Raw genomic sequence first — 22487 nt, 5'->3', positions numbered from 1 at the left:
TTAACTTTTGGAGACCGATGGGAAGCCTGAGCAGTTACCACCTTCGCTAAAGTCCAAGTACTGTCAGGGTTCACAGGCCCAGCCCAATGTTCGACATCAGCACATTGAAGGTCCTAATCATCGAAAATAGCCCAACAGTCAATATTGTTGTAGCTATTTAGCTCAGGTAACAGAGCGGGAGGAACAATTTAGTTAAATGAAATATACCATGCTGAACCTTGCACCAGCTATTTTTTTTTAAAAAAAATTGACCTTCTACATGATCAATATAATGAACATCCATCCATCAGAATGTAACGTGATCGCCCGCTGATGACACGTGGACTTTGATAGTTTTTAGCATATAATTTTTGCTTAAAAATATATTAAAATAATATTTTTTTATTTTAAAATTTTTTATTTTTAAGATAATATATCAAAATAATTTAAAAACATTTAAAATTTATAATTTATAATAAAAAAATATTATTTTATTTAAAAAATAAATAAATTGGTCGGGCTAACCAGAACTTGTGCCAGGTCTTTCACTGCTGATGCGTAGAATAAAGGGGAGATCATGGAATGATTAATGATTTGAGAAGACACCCGGCAAGACTCCCAGAGGATTTTGGAAGCTGGCAGGAATATGCCACTTGAGATAAACCGCATTCCTCTTTATATTTTTTTATTATTATTAAAAAGAAATTTTTTTTTATGTGTTTTGGTTTGTTTTAATATATTAATTTTAAAAACATTAAAAAAAATATTATTTTAATTCATTTTAACACGTAAAACAACTCTAACTACACCTCTGAACAAATAAATAACAAGGGAAGAGTAATCAATTGTATGCTCAAATTGAGTATTTTTTACACTTGTTCCAAATGTTCAAGCGAGTTGGTCTGCGGCGGAGGAAATTGCCGATTGTGCGACGGCCAATTATTGAAGTGATCAGAGCAAACTCCATGCTGTAAAGAAGTTCAAATAGGAAGTAACTGAAAACTGAATAGAATAATATTTCAAGGATGTAATGAAAGAACCAATACCAGTACTTAACCGAATGAGAAGCAGCTCTTCGGGTTTTCATGTATGTATAGCGTTCATTCATACTGCTGCAAAGATTGGAAATCTTTGGAAGATCAAAGTGATCGGGGGTTAGAAAATCTACTGCAAAGATTGAATTAGTTATAGCCCGTATGAAACTCCAGCCATGACATATAGCAGAAAACTTAATCAGAGACTGCAGCAACATGCTAGTATTCGGCAACCTCAAGGAACAACTTACATAAATGTTTGATTGCAGCATAAGGTGGAGACCCAGCAAGGTCATGATCTCTCCTGTTTATTTCCTTACATAGAACAGAAAGGAAGCAGCGTTCTAAGATATCTTAGCAGCAAAGAAGGAAAAACTCTTGTTATCATAACTTCTTTGCAGAATAGAAAGCCATCAAAGAACATATGATCACTGCAGCAAGGAACATTCATAGGATCAACATTCCCTCTATTGGTTTTTGTAACTTTGATAGGTAGTCTATTGAGGACTGCCAAGTGCCAAATAAATAAAGCTGTGAACGGGAAATAACAAGAACGCTCCAAATCAGTTTGTGACGTTCAACCTACAGCCTTTTCACTCTGATGAAAGCCAAGCACTTCTAGCAGAATACTCACTATTAAGATTTATTTTCCACACAATAATGTCTTCTGCAAGTTATCGGAAAGATCAAACCAAAAACAGCTCCTTGAATCTCCAACAAAAGGCCAGACCTTGCACGAGGCCAAATCCAGTAATTGCCCATGACGGTTATCAGACACCTTAGAATTAGAATAGAAGGGAATTCTACCTAAAAAACTCAAACTCACCACACCTCAAAAACAAACACACTCGAGATGATCATACATCTTACCATTTTGAATGCTAAATGAAGTCGTTTAATCACATCGAAGGATTCTAATCCCGACCAGAACAAGCCAATTCTCAGACGTTGTGCCATATACTACTACGAAGTGAGCCTATCATCGTATAACACAAGGGAAACTTACAAAAATACACAAGGTTCGTTATCTGAATCAAGCATTTTCAATAATTCTCCATACCCAACTGAAAGCTTTCATGAGAGATACAACATAGCTTAACAGGCTCTAATTTCACAAAATTTATACAAAAATGAGCAATAAACTCAATTAAGTTCCAGTCGAATTGCAACCAATGAAACAATCTAGAACAATTTCAGATACAAAAAATGCACGAAACCACAAGAAAAGGAACCGAAATCAACAAAGCGAATCAAAAACCCAAACTGAAAGTAAAATGAGTGAGAAGAAACAAAAAAACCCAATAATCAAGAACAATTTACGAACAAGATCCATGTATCATTGTAAAAAACCAAACAGCTACATCAATTCGACTAAAATCAAAACCTTAAACTATACATGAACACAAACCCTAATTGATAGATCGAACCTCGCAAAATACCCACCATCCAGAACCCAACAAACCCTGGCCGCCTAAGAGCTGGTAAACTTGGTAACAGCCTTAGTCCCTTCAGAAACGGCATGTTTCGCAAGCTCTCCAGGCAAAACCAGTCTAACAGCAGTCTGGATCTCCCGGGACGTAATGGTAGGCTTCTTGTTATACCGAGCGAGCCTCGAAGCTTCTTGAGCAAGCTTTTCAAAGATATCATTGATGAAACTATTCATGATACCCATTGCTTTGCTTGAGATCCCAATATCAGGATGGACTTGTTTCAAAACCTTGAAGATGTAAATCTTGTAGGTCTCCACGCTCTTCTTAGCCTTCTTCCTCTTCTTGTCAATCGCTCCTTCTTTAGGCAATTTCTTCTCTGCCCTTGGCTTCTTCTCCGCCGGCGCTTTCTCGGCTGCGGCTGGCTTTTTCTCGGCTGGCTTCTTTTCTGCCTTGGGAGCCATTTTGAGATTCCTTTTGTGATTTGAGGGCGAAATCGAGAAATTTACGTCTAGAGTTTGGTGTAGTACGTAGTTTGCGTCTGGCCGGTTTGTTTGTTTATATAGAGAGATAAGATGAGCATGATTGGCTGGTTTTGGGGAGACGCGGATTGATGACATGGATGGTTGGATTAATGGAGGCTCGAGTTGACGGTGAAAGATGACTTCGGCCTTTTGAAGGATCAATCCGTACGTTGGCAGAAAGCTAACTTGAAGAGGAGCCCAGGCCCAGCCCAACTATCAGCATCAGGGCCTGTATGACGGAAAAAGGGCAATGAGAGTTGAGAAAATCAAATGAGTCTGTCATGATTAAGAAATATTAGTAATTTGATTCAAAAATCCCATTTTAATCTATGTATTTACATATATACTTAGGTCTTATTCTTTCTCTGTGGTTTCATGCTAAGATAGATTGTCTAATAATTAAAATTACTAACATGTTCGTTAATAAAAAATAAAGGGACTTGGTAATAATTTACTCTTGTGGAATGAAATAAAATTCTGGTTTGCTTCGCATATATGTTTTTAAAATATTTTTTATTTTTTTAAAATTAATTTTTTAACAATTTATTTTTATAAATATTTTTTATCATTTTTAATATGTTTATATTAAAAATAAATTTTAAAAATATTATTTTAATATATTTTCAATTAAAAAATATTTTAAAAACTTTCATCAGTTTTTTTTCAATAATATGTATATAAGTATAAGTATAAGTATTTTGTAAATTAATCAATTACATACCTACATTGCAAATTTTATATGCAATTAGATCCTTGGTTTATAGTTACTCTTCTCCTTCCATAGCTAAAAACCTCTCTTTGAATGTGCAACGTGCATGAGTCTTTTCCAAATAATAACATCAATCATTTTCTACGAGAAAAAGCCTTTTTTTCAATAGGATTAGATCCAACATCGATCAAATTCGCCATCCTTAATGAGAAACCACAAATCACCCAGCCCCTCTGATTCAAGAATCTGAAACTATTTTCAAAATCCTCGGACGCTATCAAACCACAATAACAAAATCTATCAAAAAGCAGAAACAAATAAGTAAAAATTGATCAGATAATATTGTGAACCGCATACTAATTCCAATGATCACTGACAGCATTACATCAAATTCCACCTAGAATGATAACCTACACCTTTACATCAAAACGAACATAATTCAACGATCAGTACCCACAAAACACCTATCCGCCTAAGAGCTAGTAAATTTGGTAACAGCCTTAGTCCCTTCTGAAACAGCATGTTTGGCAAGCTCCCCAGGCAACACCAATCTCACAGCAGTCTGGATCTCCCTTGAAGTGATAGTGGGCTTCTTATTATACCTTGCAAGCCTTGATGACTCCTGAGCAAGTTTCTCAAAGATATCGTTTATAAAACTGTTCATGATACCCATAGCCTTGCTCGAAATGCCGATGTCAGGGTGAACCTGTTTCAAGACCTTGAAGATGTAGATCTTGTAGGTCTCGACGCTCTTCTTTGCCTTCTTCTTCTTCTTGTCACCGGCGCCTTCTTTTGGCAACTTCTTCTCTGCCCTTGGCTTCTTCTCCGCCGGAGCTTTCTCTGCTGCTGCCGGTTTTTTCTCAGCTGGCTTCTTCTCTGCTTTGGGAGCCATTTGGGGTTCTTGAAAACGAAAGCGAAAAGGTTTCTTCAACTGAGAGATGGTGAACAGATGGATTTTAGAGAGTTCTGGCGAGTGTTGGGTTCGTGATGTGTCTAAATAGGGAGAGGAGGTGAGTGGTGATTGGGCAGTTTTGGGGAGACGCGGATTGATGACGTGGAAGGTTGGATTTGGGGAGATTTAAATAGACGGCTAGAGATTTGGTTTTTGCGTCTTAGGAACCGGATTGGTTTTGAAAGTTGAAAATTTGTCGCGGGGCCTTATTTTGGGTTTCGCGGGTTAGTTGGAGGGAGGCGGGAGGTCGATTAGAATTGGGCTTGTGAGAATACTGAGCCCGGGAGAGGAAAAGTGTTATTTTCTTTTGTATTTCTTTGAATTTTAAGGCCCGTATCAGGTTAATTTATGGGTATTTGATTAATCAGGTTAATTATTTTTATTAAAACATGTTATTTTAAAATAAAAATTTTGTTATTTGTGTTAATTTAACATCAAAATTAGACATGAGAGGTAACAACGGATTGATACACACTGATCACCAATAATATTGGTAAATTTAATTTAAAAAGCCCATTTTAAAGATTTTAATTCAGAAAAGCATCGAGGGATCTTTTGAGATTTTCCCGGTGGATGTCTGGTGGAGCTGGCCTTTGGGAAGGCATCGAGAGATCTCGAAATTTGTCTAACACACGTCTAAAGGAGCTAGCCTTGGAAAAGCATCAATTGGTCCTGGATTTTTATTTTTATTTTTTGCCAGCAATCGTCCAAGGGAGCTAGCTCCAGAAAAGCATTGAAAGTTCTTGAGTTTTTCCCAGCAAATATCTACCGGGACTGGCCCTGGAAAAGCACCGAAGGGTGATGTATTTTTCCAAGCGTGGTATTGAAATTCTTCAATCCTTCTCGAACTATTCGAGAAGGGAAGGATTAGCAAGGGCGACAATCTTCGACGCTCTTCTTTGAATCGATAAGCAAAACAACATGACTGGTTATCAAAAGAAGCCTTGAATTCTCCGGGATTAATTAGAAGTATAGTGTCTGTTGATGATTTCAAAAACTCTTGTATCATTATACAAATTTGTGTCTTTCCGTTGGAGGTGGTGTGATGGTTTTTTTTTAAGGGTATAATACTTTTAAAACACAAATTACACCTTACAAAAATAAAAATTATTTGTATTTTACATGAATTCCATCAAAAAAACCAATCATACCTCCAAATTGAACACTTTCTTGATTATTCTCAAGTGATATTTGAGAAAGCAAATTTATATAATGATAAAAATCATATGATATCAGTATGAATTTACTGAGATTTTTAAAAATGTGATAGCGATTGTTTTTAAAATTGTTATTTGATCTAAAATATTTTTAAAAAATATTTTTTATACTAACATGTGAAAACAATTTAAAAAATAAATAAAAATAATTTTAAATAAAAATAAATAAATTTTAGCATACGATCTCAAACTCGGGCTTAGATGGAGTCGTGCAAGAAAAAAAGAGTTGGAAGGAAAACAGATAAGAATTCCAAAACGTCATGTGTTTGGACTTTAAGGTGGTTATAGGTAGCGAAGAGCAACATAATAAGAATGAAAATGAAAGTTTTATGTTTACTTTCTAAAAATCTGGTTGAAATTAATAGAAAAATAGTAAGAATTGAAAGCATAACGATGATAGAAATTAAATGTGATTTTTATCATTGCAAGAGCAGGTGAGAATAATATTAATAAAAAAATAGTTTTTTTAAAAAAGAGCAGTGTATCAATTACTTCCACCAGTATATCTTCTCCTAAACCATGGCCACCACTATCATCGTTCATCTTGATGATGACATCTAAGAAAACATGGCATATCATCATCATTGTCCTTGCCCTACGCCCTTATTATACATCCACCACCACTCTCCTGGCAAAGAAACCACCTACCGATCATTCAATTTATCAGTTTTTCAATTTAATTTTAAATAATTATAAATTTAAATTATTTAAAATTATTAAAAGTTTATATGGTTATTAATTTTAATACTCATAAAATTAATCGAAACACACGCAAACTTATCCAAATATCCACATTAATAAGAAAATAAATAAATCCATCTTCATTGATAATAGGTAATGATATTTATTTTCATATAAAAGAATGTTATTTAACCATGAATATTGAACTAGTTTACGTGTAACTCGACTAGATCTCCGAAGTTATGAAGTTGTTGATAATATAAACCTCTAGTGGTCATGAGGTTTATAGTACTCGAACTGATGACTTCTAAAAAAACAAACTTAAAATCTAATCAACTAGGCTATAGTGCTCATTGTTGATGTTTTGTTATTTTTACTATTTTTAATTGTATCATCTTCTCCCACCATATTGTCGCTTCTGCTCTATTACTGTTTCTTATGGGATGATAATTTTTTTTCTTAATATATGATTGTTATTGTTATATTATCATTTCTAATTAATACCTTCCAGTCTTTTTTTGTTCTCATTCACTGCCCCATGATTACCTTTAAGAATTATTTTTTTTGGTTGGAAGTGGTTTATGAAATATGCTGTGCAGCTTTTAAGATAAAATTATATATGACATCCACTTGTACACGAGGTTAGAATATTATTGTATTTTTTTATCTAATATAATTACTTTAATATAAAATATTAATATATTTTAAAAAACCAATTAAAGGTAAGTAAAAAATTATTCTTAATAAATATTTTGATAGCAAAAGTTTCAAACCCAAAATAAAATATGATTGAGCTACAAACTTGTAGGCTTATGAGTTCATATTTGTGTATGGCTAATGGAAAAAATATTTTTTTATTAAATCTATGTTCAATTAGTAATTTCTTTCAAGTTATCTAAAATGTTTTGCACATTAACCAAACGATGTGAATTCATAAATAATTATTCATAGACAATGAACATTCACATTTTTTTATGAATATATTTCATGAATTTTAACATTCATGTATTCTCTCGTTAATCATAAATACTATTGAGTTATGTTATGTTTTGTGAATTTGAATATTCATGATTTTTCATAAATTATAAAAAAATCATGAATTATAAATGTTCATCATGGTTAATAAATATTTATGGGTTACGAAAATTCATGAACTACGGGTATTAATATTTTGGTTTTCAAAAAAACTTGTTTTTTGATTCTTTCTCTTTACTATAAAGCCTGCGTTCGGTATTTGTATAAAGATATTGATTGTTATTCCCCTAAGTTTGCTGGGTTTTGTTTGGTCGAAAAATACACATAAGTAAAATGGAATTGTTGAAATATCAAGAGACTTGTTGAAGAAGATCATTTTGCACCCGATAATGAACAATAAAGTTTAAAAGACAAATAACTAATTACTGACAATAATAAAATTTTATATTAAATGTATTTCAAGGACTTCAACACACAAGTATACTATAAAACTAGTCTAGTTGAAGTTTAATTTAGATACTTGCTTAATTTATATGCTATGTTTGTTTTTTCTATGTTTTTTATAAGTCTATACATGTGCTCAGCATGCGTATTTTGTATTGTTCGCATGATTATAAACTTAAAAAAATAGATTAAGTGTCTAATCTTCCTGCATATGAATTTTTCACTGCAGTTTTAGTGTCATCACCAGTGAAAAAATTATTCTTCTAGTCATTACTACTCTGTTTAAAAAACAAGTCATTAAAATTCTTTACAGTACTCGACGTGGTAAGATTTCATTTCACAAATAACTATATACTTAGGCAAATTTGTTTCACATCTCGAATTGATTAAATTGATTGATCTAGTTAGTTAAATCTAACATGTTCCATGAGACCAAACCATTGATTATATTTCATGATTAAAGTTGACCTGTGATTACATTTGAAGCAAGGTCAAGAAAAATCACGAAGACTTTTATTTATTTATATTTTTAAATAAAAATCATGATGGACAACCAGGAATATATAGAGAGTGAATATAATGTTTGAAAGTGTGATATTGATTATTTTTTTAAAATATATTTTGTTTTTAAAATTATTAAAAAAATAGATTAAAACTCACCGACAAGCAATACCGAACAATAGAGATCGCATCTAAATTCTCATGAACCACAGCACACAACCACAATTTTCTATTGTTTCACGTAGTCTCCAATTGGATTTGAATATTGCACCATGCCCATCGCATTGCATGCATGCACCTCGAATCATGGACAGGTTCACGTACATATTTATCAAGGTGATTATTTATTTTCAAGCAAGTGACGGTAATTAATTAATTGCCAGAGGCCAGAATCTGTCTTGAGTCTGCCTTTTAAGATCACATAAATAAGCAGAAATGTAATTTTCTTACAGAGTTGGAAAATCCCACAAGCATATAATCCCCAGTTTTTTGAACAATGACATTTGCTCAGGTAAATTTCCGAATGATATAGTATGCTAATGGAAGATTTTTAGCAGGAAAAAAATCTTGATATTTAGTTGAATATTAGAGCATGTTTGGGAATGTAATTATTTTTCAAAGTTATTTTTACTCTAAAATATATTAAAATAATTTTTTTTATTTTTTTAAAATTATTTTTAACATTAACACATCAAAATAATTTAAAAATACTAAAAAATATTAATTTATAGTAAAAAAGATAAAAAATTTAAATTTTTTTAAAATTTTTTTAAAATATAAAATTAAATAGAGTATTTGTTTGGCTGCGGGCAGAAATTAAAGAAGGCAAATGCTTGGTACCCACCTAGCTTAAATTTATTTTTTAAAAGGTACTTATTGCCATGGTCTCATAATAAATGATTTCACTTTCTAATACGCAAACCAGGTACAATAATCATATCTTAGTAATTTCCATCTACGTTTGTCAAATCCATTCCTGAGATTTGATATAGTTTAAAGGTTGAGATGATGATATAATTTACAGGTTGTCGGTTCGACATTGTTCAATGATTTATTTCAATTTTTTTTTTAAAATATTTTGGAGTTGATTATTTGTTGGTGTTTGATATTATAGTTTAATTATATATATTTTTTTGTATGTTTTTTATGATTTTAACTGGTTAATGTTAAAATAATTTTTATCAACCCCAAACCCCATTAAAAAAACTTAAATAAATAATATATATTTATCAATTATATATACTTTATTACCATTACTTAAAAAAAAACTTCAAATATAAAATGAAAAATTTTCAAATCTCCATTTGTTATATATATATATATAATATTAATTAAACATTTATTAAATATTTCAAAAAGCTTAATTTTGTGAAAGATTTTCTATTCACATTCAACCAGCTCTATTTCCAAACAAGTAATTAAATCTATTAATTCGAAAATAAACCAGCTAGTCCATTCAAATTTTAGAAAATCAATATCTAATTTTTTTTAAAAATAAAACTTGACCTAAACAATGTTGTTTTAAACAGTTGAATTACAAGTTGATCCGTCGGCTAGACGAGGTTTGGTAAGGATGCTTACATCTTACAAAAAAAAGCAGAAATTTACGTAAAAACTAGCATTTCACAGTCGTAAAAAAATCCCTAGAAAAGTAAAAAGTAAAAACCATGGCAGAGGGCAGAGAAGGGGCAAATGTAACGGAACAATACTGTTTTCACTTACTTTCTAACCAGCTAAGCTAAAAATGAAGGTGGCCAAAGAGAAGCTAACTAATAAAAAATTATAAACACAAGGGCGGTTTTCAAGGCTTAAAACCAATACAAATACAAAACCACCATGGATAAATGAGAGAGAGAAACAGCAAGTCGTAAATCAGCATTTCTCATTCTACAAAAACCACCAGGCTGGCAGGCATAGGCACCCTCAAAAACCTCCACAAAAGGTTATTGATTTTATTGTGCAGTAATCGATAGTTTGTGTTTTTAGAAGATAAAGAGAAATGGAATCGACGGAGTCGTCTTACGTCTCATCACCGGAGCAACCGCGGAAGAAATCTCCTCCACCGCCTGCATCGCCGCTTTCAGGTTTCTCTGATCTGATCTAGCGTTTTCCTGCTTTGTTTCTCTCGTTTTATATTTTTTTCTCAACGCAATGAGTTGCGGCAACGGTTTTATTTCTGTATTTTTAGGCTACATTTTTTCTGTTCTGCTTTATGATTGACTGCAATGAGGATTTTGTTGTATTTCTGCTAAATCTTGGTAGTTTTGACTTGAATTTGAAGCCTTAACCCTAGATTTATGAAAGGAAAAGAAATCGCTAGTTTTAGGTTCAGTTTGGTCGGTGAGAAAATTGCGGAGAATGAAAGAAAATTTAATTTGAAGTCTCTTTGTGGCTTTGAAATTCATAGTTCTGCAGGTTTTTGCCGTGCTAATATTTTTGTTTTTTAATTTTTAATTGCTTTATTGTTTTTCCCAGATGCGGTGGAGAAACCGACGTATATTAAGTTACTCGTGTCAAATGCTGCAGCTGGTTCTGTGATTGGAAAGGGTGGTGCTACAATTACTGATTTTCAGTCACAATCTGGAGCAAGAATTCAGTTGTCGAAAAATTATGAGTTTTTTCCGGGAACATCTGATAGGATAATTCTGATATCTGGAGGAATTGACGATGCATTGAAGGCTTTGGAACTTATAATTGCTAAATTGCTCAGTGAGGTAGTTATTGTGTCACAGGGTTGGTTTGTTTAATATGCTGAGTGTTTGCTGATATTAATTTGTTTTGGTGGTCAGATTCCTACTGAAGATGGAGATGATGCTGAACCAAGAATGAGAGTGAGATTAGTTGTTCCAAATAATGCTTGTGGTAGCATTATTGGGAAAGGAGGGTCCATCATAAAGTATGGTTAAAATTCTTCTTATAATATATTTTTAATTGCTATTGCCTGAAAAGTCAAAAATTAATTTTATATCTGGAAATTTCACTTGGATTTATTTAGTCAATAGCTGCTGGCGTGAATGCATGCTGGTCTGTGAGGAAGTGTATTTACTCTGTACTTAATTCCATGAGATTTTATGGTAGCCCTACTTGTTGTTTAGAGTTCTATCCCAAGAATCGTGCTCTGCTCAAGCACAATTTTTACGTGTAGATGTTTGTTTCATGGTAATTAGGAATCCACGATCCCCTTTCTTTTGAGGTCTGTGGCAAACTTTGGATGCATCGTCCCATTAATAAGAATTCTGTATTGCGAAGATTTGGTCTTAGACCTGAGAGCTTATGGTTGCTGCTTCACATGCCAGTTCAGCTAAATGTATAAAGTGAATAGATATCAATTGTAAATGCGTGAAATTAGGTCCTTTATTTTTTATTGCATCCTGTCTTTGCTGGCTGTGATGCTCTGTTAGTCTATGATTGGGTTTCGTGTATTATGCTCCTGCTCCATTTTTCCCGCGAGTCTACTAAAGGGGAGCTTTAATTTCATATTTTGTTTCTTGTAAGACTGTCTAGAAGTTAAGCAAATTCTTTCAAATAGTGTAAAATGCTGATATCTGCCTTCACTGCAGGTCATTCATTGAAGAGTCCCATGCTGGCATCAAGATTTCTCCACTGGATACAGATTTTCTAGGATTGACTGATCGGCTGGTTACAATAACAGGAACTCTAGAAGAGCAAATGCATGCAATTGATTTGATTTTGTCTAAGCTAACTGATGACACTCATTACTTGCAGAATATGCATGCTCCGCTTTCATATGCAGGTGTGACTCTTACCATTAGCTTCACACTCTCTTTCTATTGGAAGAAAAAGCTTCTAGTTTCCACGTTTACCTCTTCATGTTGTTATTTTTTTCTTATCTTGTTTTGGCTCTTTATGAATTCATAATCTTAGTTATCTGCATGATTAAGGGCATTATTATGATGCGAAGCTCTCATCCCCCTTGCTTTACCTCGTGGAAAGATTTGGGAATGTTCTAAACCGTGTCAGGGTGCCCATGTAAAAGATCATCAGTGTTGGGGGAGTGGTGATTTAGAATTTGAGTTTGGTATTTGGTTCAGATGCTTATTTTAATAGAAAAATATGAATGTCCATTGAGTTCTATTGTCATGACTGTAAAGCACAATTGTATTCAAACAACTGCCCATTGCTGATTAAGTTGTGGTCTTTCTTTAGTGCAAAGGACTGTTTCTTTATAATCATCTTTTAGTAAATTGGTGAGATTTAGGTAACTTCTTAGTCTTAAATGACCTACCAGACTCAAAAGGTACCGCTGATGACTGGTATCAGAGTTTCTTTAATCAGAATCATGTGTTTCTGACTGCATTCTACACGAAGGAAGTATTGACTTTGTTTTTTCTATCAATCTGACTCAGTTAATTGGTAGCTATTTTTTCAATCTTTATAAAACTCCTGAATATTTTAGCAAAGGTGGTGTGGTTTCCTTGAGGTTTCTGAAAATCTGTTCTATTTAAACCTTTTCTTTTAAAATTCAATTCCATTTAAGATTCTTTTAACTTGATTAGGTGTTTTCTTCTCTGGTTTTGACGGTATTCCATATGCATATGTGCTTCCTCATGTTGCTACAGCAGCGTACAACTCAACGAACCATGGGCTGAATGGGGCTGGAGTAAAGTTTCAGCATAACAAGGTTCATTCTATTCTATAATTCTCTATGCTTTAACCGAGTATACTGGTGTTAATGCAGTTTGCATAGCAAAACTTGATAGTAGTACTTCATTTTGGAATGCTACATAAGATTTTCTCAATAATGCTTATTCATTTATGGTTATTCATTCCTAGTTGATGTTCCTGTGTGTCCATGGGATGAATTCAGCCTTTTCAGTTCAAGTTGGCTTTTCCTTTTCCTTTCCCCGTCTTTAGGTTTTTCCACAACATTTGAACTGTGTTGCTGAAAGTTTTTAAAATGTTTTAGCGATTAGAAATACTTTTCAATACTCAAATTCAAGCATCATGTCATTTTTTTTTGGCCTTTTTAGTTAATACTTTAAAGATTTCCCCATGAAGGCTTAATAAAATGTATTGTTTGTCCGTGTGGCAAACACATACCAAAGCTTGTGTCCTTTATATATTTTTCTCTTACGTTGCTTAAGGGTTACAGTTGGTAGTTTGATACCAATCCTAAAATGGGTTTTCTCATATCCAGCATAGATGGTTCCAGCTAATTCACCCCATCTCATTGCGAATTCTATCATCAATATCTCCTTAAGTTTTGGTGCTGTTCTGAAAACATTTGTATGCTATTAAGTATAATTAAAGAGTATGTTGATTGTGATTGATAGAAGGCCTTCTGATGTTATCCAGGAGGATCGTACTAACTCTGTGACGATTGGTGTTGCTGATGAACATATTGGATTGGTTGTTGGTCGTGGCGGAAGAAATATAATGGAAATTAGCCAGGTTTTTATACAACAGATGATCCATATTATTCTGTATTATCATTATCATTATCATTATTAATGTACAGCACTCTGTTTTCGCAGAATAGTGGAGCCAGGATAAAAATATCAGACAGAGGTGATTTCATGTCTGGAACAAATGATAGGTATGGGAATGTATTTTGAGTCAATCAGTTTAGCGCTAAAAATGTGTTTTGAAGTGACGGTGGTTTTAATTCTGTACTCTTTGGCAGGAAAATTACAATCACAGGATCACAGAGGGCCATCCATGCAGCTGAGGACATGATAATGCAGAAGGTATCCTATGCTTCTGAGAGGGAGACAGATTAGCCTTTGACCATTCTTAACTATTTTTGCTGCAAATTTCTCCGTGGACCTTGCAATTGCCTAATTTATTTGGTGTTTCTCGAAGTTGGTAAACAAAAACTGTGATGGAAGGAGAAAGAAGGAAGGAAAATTTTTCATTAGAGAGGTTTCTATAGGAAATTCTTCACACGGTACAACTTCTGTTTCTGGAAACAGTTGCTGGATTAGGCTATGGTGGCTTGTCATGTTATTAGATGTAGCCCTGTTTATCTTCTTGATACAGTTATTGACTTTTAAATTAATACATGTTTTACGTCCGAGCTATCCTTTCAAAGGATACTTTGCCATAGTTAAAATGGAGATTTGCTGAACTATTTTCATCTGAATCTTGTCCAGTTAACCCTCAATTTCACCCGCATTCTTGACATTTCAAATTTTGTAATCTCTTTCTTATAAATGGGCTTGAGCACTGAAATCTAATATTTATGGCAAAAAATTCAGTAGTGCTGGAAATTATAGCTTGTCTGAAGACTGTAAGCATCGAATGCTGAACAGAATGTGGTTGCTATTCTATATCACTTGTTAGGCTTTTCTGATTCTGTATCATTTGTTAGACATTTCTGATTCTAAGAATGACCATTTGATGAAATATAAAATGGACTTATCTAATTAGCTTTTCAGAATATTTGTTGAGCGGACTGCTGGTGGTCCGTTGGTCGTAAAATTCACCTTGCAGCTTCTGATGGCCTTTTGGCCGCCTTTGGTGAGGGATCAAAAACTCTGGGTGACATTTCGGATGAGAGGTAAGTAGTTTTCAATAACGAAGATGACTGGACTCCATCGACCAGGTCAGACTTACACATGATTCTTTGTGGCAGTCATGTATTGAGATTGACTAATTTCATTGTGACATGGTTTTTTCACTGCATGCAAAGTCAACACGGCCGGTCTTGAGTTTAGGGAGGAAATCTTTAATTTTCAGAAAGTTCAAGCTTATTTCTTTTAATTTTATTTAAAGTTATTTAAAGTCCTTTTTTGTGATCAATCCTGTTCTTGTGAAAACAATACATTCACTTTTGACTAGGGTTTGCGGAGATACTATCTATAAAATATATTTTGAGAGTAAAATGTGCTCTTTTATTTATATCATTTGAAAAAGCGAGTTTATTAATAGTGATCAATATTTATACACACGTGCACAATTTGCAATCACTCGCCAACATGCTAAATGCATGTATCTGTGAGCTCTTGCAATTTTATTACAGAATACAAATCTTTGAATGACGTTATTCAGAATACAAATGACTTTGAATGATGTTATATGTAAGAAAAAGGAACCTTTGCTTTCTCTCCTCAATATCCAGAACCATAACCTGACCCGTTACCATAACCTGAGCCAGATCCTTCTCCACCACCACCACCACCACCACCACCACCACCTCCTCCTCCTCCTCCTCCTCCACCACCTTTGCCGCCGCCGCCACTTCCACTTCCACTTCCATAGCCTGACCCACTTCCTGATCCAGTGCCTCCTCCTCCACCTCCTCCTCCTCCACCACCACCTCCATTCCCACCCTTGCCATTGCCACTTCCATAGCCTGACCCGCTTCCTGATCCATTGCCTTGACCTCCACCACCATCACCTCCATTCCCACCATGGCCACTTCCACTTCCATAGCCTGATCCGTTTCCTAATCCAGTGCCTTGACCTCCACCACCTCCTCCTCCTCCTCCTCCTCCTCCATTCCTGCCCTTGCCCTTGCCACTTCCACTTCCATAGCCTGACCCTCTTCCTGATCCAATGCCTTGACCTCCACCACCACCACCACCTCCTCCTCCTCCTCCTCCTCCACCACCACCTCCATTCCCACCCTTGCCACTTCCACTTCCATAGCCTGACCCATTTCCTGATCCAGTACCTTGACCTCCACTAGCACCTCCTCCTCCTCCTCCTCCACCACCACCTCCATTCCCACCCTTGCCATTGCCACTTCCACTTCCAAAGCCTGACCCACTTCCTGATCCAGTGCCTTGACCTCCACCACCACCACCACCACCTCCATTCCCACCCTCGAAGCCTGACCCACTTCCTGATCCAGTGCCTTGACCTCCACCACCACCACCACCACCTCCATTCCCACCCTCGTTACCGCCACTTCCATAGCCTGACCCACTTCCTGATCCAGTGCCTTGACCTCCACCGGCACCTCCTCCTCCTCCTCCACCACCTCCATTCCCACCCTTGCCATTGCCACTTCCACTTCCATAGCCTGACCCACTTCCTGATCCAGTGCCTTGACCTCCACCACCACCACCACCTCCTCCTCCTCCACCACCACCTCCATTCCCACCCTTGCCACTTCCACTTCCATAGCCTGACCCACTTCCTGATCCAGTGCCTTGACCACCACCACCACCTCCTCCACCACCTGCTCCATTGCCACCCTTGCTACCGCCACTTCCACGTCCATAACTTGACCCACTTCTTGATCTAGTGCCTTGATCTCCATTACCACCACTTCCTTTGCCTCCACCATATCCAGAGCCATAGGCCTCCCCATAAGCCGAACTGTTACCATAAGTTGGCCCAGAGCCATATCCACCACCACCCCCACCCCCATCCCCACCCTTGCCACTTCCATAGCCTGATCCACTTCCCGATCCAATGCCTTGACCTTCACCACCGCCACCTCCATTCCCACCCTTGCCACCACCACTTCCACTTCCATAGCCTGACCCACTTCCCGATCCAATGCCTTGACCTCCATCACCACCACCAGCTCCCTTCCTTCCACCTCCACTGATTGCCTGCAGTGTCCTAGCAGCAAAGGCGAGGTCTGCAATAAGCAAGACCAGGAAAGCAGTCCCTAACAACCTTGGACTTGCCATTTCCAGATTATTCTCTCACGTACGGCTCAATGTATATGTTTAATATGCGTGTCACTCAGTGTATGAGAAACAAATATGCTTTGTTGACTGGAAATGCTTGAAGTTGTAACCCTATATATAGGCATTGTAAAGGAAACGAGACGCGGTTTTGAAAAGATTCTTAAATTTCCAGGACCTCTCGCTTGGTAAACTTGATGATGATTATAGAACGGAACGTGTGCTTTGGGTTTTGTTTTAGTGGAGGGTGTCGGTACTGTGGAGGACTGTCTGTTTCTGTCTATCGGCAGTATCTGAATACAATAAAAACTTTAGCCCTACTTTTTCTTTTTCGACAAAGAAGTGTCTTGTAATATTTAACTCCGGCAGTGGGACAAATAGCATGCATTTCCCACTCTATCATTCTATTCATATTTGAACTCCACTGTCGAAAACACGAATTTTCCACGCACTGGTAGCTGTCCTGCGGTGATTTATGCTAACGATTGTCTGCTCCGCGTGTATGTTAACAACGGGCTAAACTTGCACAACAAACTGGACTGTTCAGTCATTTCCTTTTGCTGTTGAACTTGGAATTAATAGAGTTAAATTTATTTTCCCACAATATCATGTACACTTTCCATCATTGAATATAAATACATCTGTCCTTAAGAACCGAGTTCGAATGATATATTGAACAGTCTTCTATTCTTGCACAAATTGAATTTCAGTTCCATGCATGCACAGATTATCACTTCCTTTGATTCCATGCTTTAAAAAGTCCATGTAAGAGTGCAAGAACGTATTTTTTTGCTTATTGGTGATCTGCTGTTCTGAATTGTCCTTACCGATTAATAGAGTGGCTGTGCATTGAAGCATATCCTTTTTTTTCCGCCCTCAATTTTTCTTGAACAAAACATGCTAATAGCAAATGCCAATAATTTTCAACTTTGGTGTCATCAGTAGTAGCATGAGTTTGTTTTTTAAAGATTACTGGTTTGAGTCTTATAAATTTTAGGGTCACTGAAAGTTTATATGGTCGTTAATCTCAGGATCCATAAAATTAATCAAGATACACAAAAGCTGATATGATCGTTAATTTCAGGACCCATAGAATTAATCAAGATACACAAAAGCTGGTATGATACATAAAAACTGGTCCATCCAGACACCCATGTTAATCTAAAAAAAAACAGTCGTAGCATTCTTCACATGTTTTCCTATAAAATAACCCATAATTTAACGTGAATAAATGTTGTAATATCACACGTATCTAGCTTCCAATGTGCTTCTCGATCCCATATCCTACTCTCCAGAATATCCGGAAAATCTTAGGCCACGAGCACACCCACAAATTCACCAACCAAAGTTTCCACAAAAAAGATCCGTTTTAGTTTTATGGACCATCCACTGTTCATTGCAGCGTCAAAGCTCTTACATTTGGGAGCTGACGTACAAATTTAAGATCGGCATTTAATCAAGGCCTTCTAACTAAATAACCAACAGTATGTCAAACAATCGCTTCAGTCCAATGCCCAATTTTTAACTGCATGATGGTAGAAAGGAACCGACAGTGTTTTGGATTCTTATTGCTGGTCGGTGACCTGGTGGGGCGACAATCATGTTGGACTGTCTTCTCTGTCCTCATGCAGTTTCTGCATAGAATAAAGACCATATCTCCGCTTTTTGACTTGACCTGTCTTGTAATATATATGGAACCAAGAATGGCATGCCTTTCCTACTTTCCCATTCTGTTCATATTTGAACTCCACTTTGAAGAAGACATTGATTTTTCTTACACCAACTTTGTTTGGTGACTTTTAAGCATTTGTATTTTGCAGTACACAACTTGATTAGGTGTGAACCGTAAAGGATGTAGGAAGAAGCGGGAGTCTGAGGGCCCTCATATTAAGAAGACTAGACTGACCATCGTTGGTCAACACAAACGTATTGAAAATTTTAATCTCTAACACGTAGAACAGAGTTTGTTGTTGATGATAATACAATTTTATCAAGTCCAATTCTCATGCATAAATTATTATATGGACCTTTGGTTACATATGCGAATCAATATACTATAAGATGATGTACTTTATTCAAAGTAAATCAAGATATTTCAAATTTATTAGCTTATATTCTCATAAAAAAATCTTATTAGCTCATGAAAACGGAATGAAGCAATGACATAAGTGTTAAAGGAAGCTAAGGAAATTTTCCTCACATCAAGGACGGGGGATATGAAAGAGTGCTGCTTAGTTCTAAGTAACCTAAGGCCAATGATTATCTACTGAACCAAAAATAAAATAGCTTAGGAATCAATATATATTTTCTTGGCCTTTGATTATTATTTGCGTGTTGGCAATTCGTCAATTAAAAGAAAAATAATGTCCCTGAACAAGATCCAACATGAAAACATGACGGACTGGACTTCCGATCGTTTATGGGTTTGCTGGACCAAGTGTCCAGCCAGCTGAACACTTGAGGCCAGGCTGAACCATGGCTGCATTAGCCATAATAGCTTCTGGGCCGTGACTTTTAAGCACACCTTGTTTGTTTTTGCGGAGAAATGCTGTTTTTAAGAAATTAATTTTTTAGTGTTTTTGGATAATTTTAAATAATTGAGATGTGTTAGCAACAAATTAAGTAAGTTTCTGTTAAACTTTTAGATTCAGCTGCTTGCAACTTTCCAGAAGTCTTCTGAATCATTTTCTTGTGTCTTGATAGGCAGACACCTCCAGCTCCCAGATTTGATAACACATCTGCAATAAATGGGGACCTCTATCTTCTAATCTTTGGTGGTTGTTCCCATTCAATCTTCTTCAATGATCTTCATGTACTCGACTTCAGACTGTAAGTAATGCCATTTATTTATCTTTTGGGATGAGATGTATGTAGGGGATGTGGGGTTTAAATTGACATGTGGAATGTGGAGTAAATGCTATCATGTTTAATTTCTTTATTGAGAAATGAATTACTAGAAACACAAAGCATATAATTTAACAAGTTGAAAAACGGATTGCTAAGTCATCAGATAAGATATATAGCATGGTGTTGCATTGCATTTTATGAATGATAATATTTATTGATGAAACATTTAGTCCATGAGACACTTCTAAACAAAAGAAGCATGCTGCAAGTGTTTGCATTGGCTTTCCTATTCATTGATAGCATTCCCGTGGTTGCTTGTGGACTAACCAAGACATGCTTATTTTGCATTTTATTGCATGAAGGGAATTATTTTGTATTTTCTCAGATTTTCATACATCCAGACACACATCTCTTTTTAACAATGACAAGGTCTTCCTTTACTCTAGATGGAGTGATCCAAGCCTGAAGTTCAAGGTGATTTGGTTACTCCTAGGACTGGTCATGCTGGTGTAGCCATTGGTGAGAACTGGTATATCGTTGGTGTTAAGCAGTAACTTTTCTTCGTCTAATTCCAATTACTGGATTTGCTTAGCACTATTCTCTAAAAACTGTGCCTTCAATTGTTGATGATTCCCAGGTTGCCAAGAGACCCTTGTTTTAAATATTTTCTAAGCTTGCTTGGAATAGTGCAAGGGAAAGAAATCCACTTGCTTGCGAGGTGAGTACTTTGTGCCTTTCTCAAGTTTTACTCTGTAATTTTAGCCACCCATTTTATTGAGAGAACTTTTCGACTGGAAGCAACACCTTGTTAGTACATCGGCATTTTCCAGAAAAGCTAGATCATGGATATCAATTTCACTGGTCAAAGATGAATAATATGAAAAGGACTAAAAACTATCAAAATCAACTTGAAACATGGGACGTATCATTCTGGATCTCATTTAATATTTACAGGGCTGTAAGCTTGCTGGAATTTGAAGAAGAACTCACTCCCTGTTTCAGACATCAATTTTTCCTTTTATGGATTCCATGCTTGTACTGATTTTGATGGGAAACTTATCTTGTATTGAAAATTCATTTTTGGGGAAATGCAAAAGCTGTGGTGGAATATGTTAAAAATTTAGTTGTGGCTGAATTGACGGAGAAGTTACTTCCATGCTCGCAAAATTTTCTAATTATAATCTCAAAAGCAGGGACTTGGTGTTTGCTCAGTATTAATTAACGGAGAGAGGCATTTGGTTGCCTTTGGTGGCTATAATGGGAAATACAACAACGAGGTATGTGCTCTAGTAGACTAGTAGCATTTGCACTGATTATAGTGCCCGCACACACCATCCTTCTTAATTTAACCCTGTTTCCTTGATTGCACTTTATTTTCTAAGTTTTTGTTATGAGACTTAAACCAAGAGATGCATCGCGTCCAAAGATTTTTCGGTCAGCAGCTTCTGTTACTGCTGCACATGCCTTGGCCAAATCTGAAAAGTTGGATTCTCCAACTTAAATCTGAACTCTAATGGAACTGGAAAGAATTCTACTGAACAAGATTTGGGATTTGAAATTGATGCACTGAAAGAAGAGAAAAAGGTGCTGGAATTGTCCCTCGCAGAAGTCAGAGCAGACAATTTTAGGCTTACAGAAAAGATTGATGAAGTTAATGGTACTCATGCAGAACTCTCCAAGGTATGTACTTGAGAAATATTCTCACACGAGAGAACACATTCTTCATTAAATGGTAATATATAGTTTTAATATCATTTTTCTCTCTCTCTCAATTTTTTTCCAGGAACTTCATTCTGTCCAAGGTCAACTAGTTGCTGAGAGATCAAGATGCTTTAAACTTGAGGTTCTCCTCTTTCTCACATCCCATTACTCTCTATCCCATTTTCCCCCGTTTGGCTAACATATATATATATATATAACTCTTTTGGTTATCTGACTGGTTTTCTGTGTGACCTTGATTTCGTGTTTCCTAAATTTGGTTCACTTGGGTTTTCTGGGATTTCAAGGCACAAATTGCCGAGTTACAGATGATGCTGGAATCATTGCAGTCCATAGAGAATGAAGTACAGCTACTTAGAAGACAAAAGTCTGCACACAATATCATATATTTTATTGGAAGAGAACCGATTCTTGGGATGCATTTCTGAGACCAATATTTTGCCTTGTTTTTCTTTCCGAAGACAAATAGTTCCTTGTAAATATGCAGTTTACGTTGACTGCATGCCTTTTGCTTGCAGGTTGATGATGTTAAAGGCTCTCCAGAAGCGCTCAAAATTCTGCAAAATCTCATCCAACTTGATGCCGTTTTCTTCTACATCTGACATTCTTATTGAGAATCAGAAGTCGCCATCTTCTATCCCTCCAGTAATCTTCTCATTGGAGGGTCTTTGATCTTGCAGTATATTTTCCTCTATTGTGGGAAACTATGAGATGAACAACAGGAAGCTGACTCGCAATTTGACAATAAAAGATGATGGTCGCAGGTTTCAAAAGCATTTTTATTTCATCTTCAGATGCCTTCACTGCGTCCTGTGTTAACACAACCTTCGTTTCTTTGTTTTTTTAAAAGAATGGTGATCCAAACTAACGATATA

At 35.8% G+C, this 22487-nt stretch overlaps 3 protein-coding genes and 1 pseudogene across 5 annotated transcripts; 2 read left to right on the top strand and 2 right to left on the bottom strand.

The window, feature by feature from the left end:
- Positions 1 to 2328: 2328 nt before the first annotated feature.
- Positions 2329 to 4650, bottom strand: LOC133705674 (histone H2B-like). Its single transcript, XM_062131013.1, has 2 exons — positions 4153 to 4650; positions 2329 to 2890 (listed from the first exon to the last, which is right to left on the bottom strand). The coding sequence occupies exons 1-2, from the start codon at positions 4563 to 4565 to the stop codon at positions 2485 to 2487; spliced, it is 819 nt and encodes a 272-aa protein (XP_061986997.1). The 5' UTR covers positions 4566 to 4650; the 3' UTR covers positions 2329 to 2484.
- Positions 4651 to 10210: 5560 nt separating this feature from the next.
- Positions 10211 to 14546, top strand: LOC133705929 (protein BTR1-like). Of its 3 annotated transcripts, none has more exons than XM_062131379.1 (8): positions 10211 to 10527; positions 10919 to 11157; positions 11233 to 11339; positions 12004 to 12197; positions 12961 to 13085; positions 13760 to 13855; positions 13939 to 14000; positions 14088 to 14546. In XM_062131379.1, exons 1-8 carry the CDS (start codon positions 10443 to 10445, stop codon positions 14182 to 14184), a joined length of 1005 nt encoding a protein of 334 aa, XP_061987363.1. In that variant the 5' UTR covers positions 10211 to 10442; the 3' UTR covers positions 14185 to 14546. The 3 variants fall into 3 exon arrangements, with proteins under 3 accessions (XP_061987363.1, XP_061987366.1, XP_061987364.1); XM_062131382.1 differs by having other exon boundaries at positions 10212 to 10527; positions 13027 to 13085; XM_062131380.1 differs by having other exon boundaries at positions 10213 to 10527; positions 13024 to 13085.
- Positions 14547 to 15513: 967 nt separating this feature from the next.
- On the bottom strand, positions 15514 to 17049 carry LOC133705778 (glycine-rich cell wall structural protein-like). The gene is made up of 4 exons (XM_062131163.1): positions 16512 to 17049; positions 16020 to 16481; positions 15627 to 15953; positions 15514 to 15533 (listed from the first exon to the last, which is right to left on the bottom strand). Exons 1-4 carry the CDS (start codon positions 17047 to 17049, stop codon positions 15514 to 15516), a joined length of 1347 nt encoding a protein of 448 aa, XP_061987147.1.
- A 4144-nt stretch (positions 17050 to 21193) lies between these two features.
- Positions 21194 to 22388, top strand: LOC133704245 (acyl-CoA-binding domain-containing protein 6-like; annotated as a pseudogene).
- The last annotated feature ends 99 nt before the right edge of the window (positions 22389 to 22487 follow it).

The sequence above is a fragment of the Populus nigra genome, chromosome 10 (assembly GCF_951802175.1).
Source record: "Populus nigra chromosome 10, ddPopNigr1.1, whole genome shotgun sequence".
NCBI classification, from domain to species: domain Eukaryota; kingdom Viridiplantae; phylum Streptophyta; class Magnoliopsida; order Malpighiales; family Salicaceae; genus Populus; species Populus nigra.
Note: the sequence above shows the minus strand (reverse complement) of the source record. Positions and strands in the feature narration are given on the sequence as shown.